Below are 5,791 nucleotides of genomic sequence, written 5' to 3' on the forward strand. Positions count from 1 at the left end.
TGAGACTGATTAGGAAATTAATTAATTATCGACTAATATGAAATAATTATAAACACATAATTATTCGATAAACAGCTGTCGCCACATTAATGATACCAACGTTACGACATCGGTATTTTGCAGACGTCTGTTTGTAAGGCTTGTACCTCGTGCTCTGTCTCGCGTCATCTGTGTTTTTTCTTTCAACTAAGGCAGCATAATTGAGATAATCACACTTTACGCAAAGTGTATGAGTTGACATGGCATGCCCTAGATTGGAACTACTCTCAGTAAATACTTTTATCTACTGTACAGATGGAGATTAATTACATACAGCACAGACTGTGTTCTGCTGTGGAAGATATGGGTCAGATATGGGTTTCACACACATGAATACACTCCGCAACCTACAATCAGTAGAGGTCTTTAGTATCCCAGCAACACAACCATTGACATTGTAGAGGCAGGGGACTGCTTAACGTGGTCTGTGTTCGACAACAGGTTCAACCTTTGTCAACCAGCATGCCCAACATACAATATTTTTGTTCCAGTATTAGGAAGGTACAATGCTATCACAGTGTATGTACACAACATACAACAGTTATAACTGTGTTTCCATGATTTGTTATCTTTCATTTATACTCAGTCTATATGCTTCATCTGCATAGTTGATGTCAACACACGTGTTAATTGGTTTGTTAGTTAACTCATTAAATCAATTATTAATTCACTGAAACAACTGTTTTTATATTGATCAACATTTCATTGCAAGTTTTATGCAACCTTTTCATTTACCTTTTCATTTACTTTCAGTATCAGTATCAGACATATAAAAGAGCCCTCTGGGTAAACGATCACCAACACTACTCAGCCAATTAAAAACCTGGGAAATGGTTCAATAGAAAACTCTGTTCCTGGTTGTGCATCATTTGTACTCTCTTCATGTATTTTTCGGAGAAGGGATAAAAAGACAGTCAAAAAAAGAGAGAGGGTTCTTCTGTTCACGGCTGTCCAGTGTCCACAGCACTTTAGACAAAACACAAGAATGTACTCTGCTGATTGCTCTTACTCAGACGCCCCCAAAAAATCAGAAGACATGAATGTTTCAGCAGCAAACTGTCTATGCTGCTGACATGTTGATGTCTTAACAAATCATAGAGCAGGTATAGTAGGTCCTTCACACCAGTGGAGCACCCTTTTGCTCTTCAAGACCAGGGTTGGTGAACACTGCTTTACACTGCTACCAGATAGTGTTCTCAGAGGGAGCGTTAATTCCTCACACAGCCGACTGGATCTCGCTGCACACGTAGATGTTACTGGGCCTCACCCTCCTGCGGCTCCGGCCCGGCAACCTGGGACACAGCCTGCAGCTCTTGGGCATAAATTCCAAACAAGCCTCCCGGAACTTCCTGATCCTCCAGCAGTAGATGACGGGGTTAAACACCGTCTTCAGGTAGCTGAGCCAAAGTGCCCCCACACTGACAGGGTAAAAAGCCGGGCTGAAGTAGAACCTTTGGCTGAACACGGCCAGCAGACTGACAACGGTATGGGGTAGCCAGCACACAGAGAAGCCGATATAGAGGATGAGGATGGTGGTGAAGGCACGGGTCTTGAAGCTCATGTCCACATTGACCAGGGGGGGGCGTTGCAGGCCGGTAAGACCCAGCTTGCTGACCTGGTTGAGGGCCGGAAGGCTGGCCTGGTCGTAGGTGTGGTTGTGGATGCGCAGGGCGTTGCGGCGCACCGTGTTGAGGATGCACAGGTAGGAGTAGAGCATGATGCCGAACGGCACAAAGAACACAGCCACCACCAGCAGCACCGTGTAGCTGCGGTCGGACAGCGACTCACTGTAGCCCAGCACGCACTGTGGCGCCCAGGCCTCCCCAATGCCTGTCACACCCGCCGTGCCTGCCCGCCAGCCGATCACAGACGGTAGCGCCACGCAGAGGGACAGCGCCCAGGAAGCGACAATGAGCAGCTTGGCGCGGTGCGGTGTCAGCTTATCCTGCCTCTGAACGATGATTAGGAAGCGGTCTACACTGATGATGAGGAGGATGTACACGCCTTCCAGGACGAAGAGCCAGTAAAGCATAACGGAAGCACGGCAGAACCCTCCCCCGAAGTGCCAGTCGGCCGTAACCATGGTAACGGCAGTGAAGGGCATGCAGAGCAGCGAGAGCATGATGTCAGAGAACGCCAGTGTGGCGAGGAGCAGGTTGATGGCGGAACGCATGGCGGGCTTCTGGTAGACGATCAGACAAACGATAGCGTTTCCCAGGAAACCAATGGTGATCATGAAGATCATGATGGTGGCCAGCGTCACACGCAGGGTGACAGGCATGAAGGGACTAGTAGCCCCAACCCCTGGAGGTGACGGTGGTGGTGAAATCACCACCCCTTCCTCCTCATCCGGCTCCATCAGGGGGGCACACCTAGCCAGCAGGCTGCCGTTGCAAAACTCCATGGCAATAGTTACCAGTCTACCAGTCAGTCCGACCCTGGATATGCATCATTGTTCTTTCGTCTGAGATTATGTTGTTGTCAGCTTCCTCGGTCAGTCACAAGTCCTGGTCTCCTCATTCATGGCAAGGTCTGAAACAGGAGCAAAATGAAACACATAAGAAACACGTAGGAACAAATCCTGCATACCAGAATCATTTGAGTGCAATATAGTTCCTTAAGAACAAAACAGACTGCACCGACTTGTTGATTAGCCACTGTTCATCGACACCCAGCCGGTGATCTACTGCGCACAGCCGACATTCGCTATGGTTTTGTCCAATGTGAATTAATAGTAGTGCTATGGGCTGTGGACATACACCTTATACCCCTGCACATCAACTCGGTACTCCCTATATATAACTATGTCATTTTTACTCTTTATTTTGATTTGTTATTCACTCTGTATTTATTCCTCAGGTCACTATTTTTATAACATTTTTTATCTTATCTGGATTATTGTAAATGAACCCGTAAGCATTTCACTGTTAGTCTACACCTGTTGTCTATGAAACATGTGACAAATACAATTTTATTTTATTTCATAACTTAAGTCCATATTTGTAGCATTATCAGAGTTGTTGTTTTCTATATTGGGGAATCCCACACAATCAGGAATGAAGCTAGTGATGGGCTAGGAGCGAGGGTATGGCTCATCAGCTTGTCACAGAGACTCTGCTAGAGTCTGTGAGCTCATGTTCATCCTGTTTCCACACACAATGCAACAAAATCTCATCTGCTGGTGCAGCTCCACTACAGAATGTAATCCAGATGAAAGTGTGGCATCTTCAAAAGAGCTCACTCACAGGACACGGCTGTTGCTATGGTTTCAACCCTTTCTCTCGCTCTGGGGGTGGTGTGGAGGACCGGGTTGGGGAATACTCTGGTTTTCAGCACTCCATCATGATGCACCATGTGGTTCCTTTCCCTGTACCCTGTTCCATGGAGCCCTTCTCAACAGCTACGCAGCTCTCAGACAGGAAGGTGACAACCTGGAAGACAGGATCACTGTGTCAACATTATGGCTCTCATCAACCAATTAATATGGAGGTCACATTGTGTGTGTGTGTGTGTGTGTGTGTGTGTGTGTGTGTGTGTGTGTGTGTGTGTGTGTGTGTGTGTGTGTGTGTGTGTGTGTGTGTGTGTGTGTGTGTGTGTGTGTGTGTGTGTGCGTGTGCGTGTGTGTGTGAACATATCACTGCCTCAAGTTTTACAAAGGAAACTTCTATATGAACTATTCCTTGGAAAATGGCTGTAGATTCTCGTACAAGACCTTGCATCAAAAGTGTAAGTGATTGTTATTGAGGCAAACAGGTCATCAGTTCCACAGCAACAAGGACCCCCCCACCCCCCACCCATCCCTTCTGTTACCTGAAAATGTCTGTGACATTATATTGTCTGTGTTTGAGAGGGGCTGCTGGGACCCACATACACACTCGGTCTCAGAGAAGTCTAACTCTGAAAATCCCTTTGGTCTCCACTGAGGTAGGTAAATCAGCTTTTAGTTTTCTTGCACCTTATTTGTGGAACAATCCAAATATCAAACCATCCCTTCAACACTTACTTACTAGTCTATTTCCTCCAGTGCCGGAGTGAAATGACTCTCTGGTATAAATATATGTGACAGGAATAAGTAACCCATATTTGTATTTAACCTTTATTTATACAGGGAATCCCAATTAAGACCAGGGTCTCTTTTTCAATGGTGCCCCGTGTTACAGCAATCAACAATCTGAACAGCTTGAACAGATACAATTACATACTGTAGAGAGCAAAAATTATATAAAGTGCTAAATGTATTAGATTTAACAAGTGTACAATGAACAAGTCTTGAAGCGACCAAATCAAATCAAGCTTCATTTATACATTTCAGACATGGAATGCAACACAATGTGCTTTACAGGGGAAAAATATATAAAAACAATTCAAATGAAAACTGAAATATTTACTACACAACAAACCTAACAGGATAAAAAAAAACTAAAGAATAACAAAAACTGAACGACTAAAAAGCACCCTACGGAAAAGGAAAGGTGTGTTTTAAGTTCTCTTTTAAAAATGTCCACAGTTTCAGCCCTGCTCAGGTTCTCTGGCAGGCTATGCCTCTCCATGCCTCTTAGTCCTGGACTTTGGGATAGTTAAAAGGCCAGTACCAGAGGACCTGAGGGACCTACTGGGTACATAACTTAAAAACATGTCTGACATGTATTGGGGTGCCCAATCATGGATTGATTTAAAAACATTACAATTATCTTTAAATGAATTGTAAAACTCACAGACAGTCAGTGCAGAGGCCTTAAAGCCAGTGTAATGTGTGCTCTCCATCTGGTCTTGGTCAGTATCTGTGCTGCAGAATTATGTATGTTTTGCAGTTGACCAATGGCTTTTTTGGTTAGACCAGACAGGAGAGCATTACAGTAGTCAATGTAAAATTACACCTAGGTTTTTTACCTGGTGTTTTATCTTTATTGCCCGTGAATTATTATGTGCGGCCACATTTTCTCTTGTCTTGATTTAGCTGGAGGAAGTTGTGAGCCATCCAACTACTTAAATCACTAATACAGTCTAATAATTTATCTGTGGAGATAAAATCCTCTGGTGACACAGAAATGTAAAGTCGTGTATAGTCTGTGTAGCAGCGAAAATCTATACTGTGCTTTCTGATAATGCTGCCATGTACAGGACCCAAATTGAACCCTGTGGAAAGCCACATGTGATACATCTATGTATTTTCTCTGAGATACTGTGCATTCGGAAAGTATTCAGACTCCTTCACTTTTTCAACATTTTGTTATGTTGCATATTCAAAAATTGATTAAATAAAACATTATCCTTATCAATCTACACACAATACCCCATTATGACAAAGTGATAAAAGGTTTTTAGAATATTTTTCAAATTTATTACAAATAATTAACAGAAATACCTTATTTACATAAGAATTCAGACCCTTTGCTATGAGTCTCGAAAATGAGCTCATGTTCATCATGTTTCCATTGATCATCCTTGAGATGTTTCTACAACTTGATTGGAGTCCACCTGTGGTAAATTCAATTGATTGTACATGGTTTGGGAAGTCACACACTTGTCTATATAAGGTCCCACAGTTGACAGCATGTCAGAGCAAAAACCAAGCCATGAGGTCGAAGGAATTGTCTGTAGAGTTCCGAGACAGGATAGTGTCAAGGCACAGATCTGGGGAAGAGTACCACAAAATTTCTGCAGCATTGAAGGTCCCCAAGAACACAGTAGCCTCCATAATTATTAAATGGAAGAAGTTTGAAACCACCAAGACTCTTCCTAGAGCTGGCCG

At 43.7% G+C, this 5,791-nt stretch overlaps 1 protein-coding gene across 1 annotated transcript; it reads right to left on the reverse strand.

The window, feature by feature from the left end:
* Positions 1-1,255: 1,255 nt before the first annotated feature.
* LOC115130909 (high-affinity lysophosphatidic acid receptor-like) lies at positions 1,256-2,449 on the reverse strand. Its single transcript, XM_029662493.2, has one exon. It carries the CDS (start codon positions 2,441-2,443, stop codon positions 1,256-1,258), a length of 1,188 nt encoding a protein of 395 aa, XP_029518353.2. The 5' UTR covers positions 2,444-2,449.
* Between the last annotated feature and the right edge of the window lie 3,342 nt (positions 2,450-5,791).

This window comes from Oncorhynchus nerka, linkage group LG1, assembly GCF_034236695.1.
Source record: "Oncorhynchus nerka isolate Pitt River linkage group LG1, Oner_Uvic_2.0, whole genome shotgun sequence".
In the NCBI taxonomy this organism is placed as follows: domain Eukaryota; kingdom Metazoa; phylum Chordata; class Actinopteri; order Salmoniformes; family Salmonidae; genus Oncorhynchus; species Oncorhynchus nerka.

What these genes read in the sequence shown, in the direction of transcription:
- LOC115130909 (XM_029662493.2), bottom strand. Translation starts at nt 2,443, where the DNA reads ATGGAGTTTTGCAACGGCAGCCTGCTGGCTAGGTGTGCCCCCCTGATG.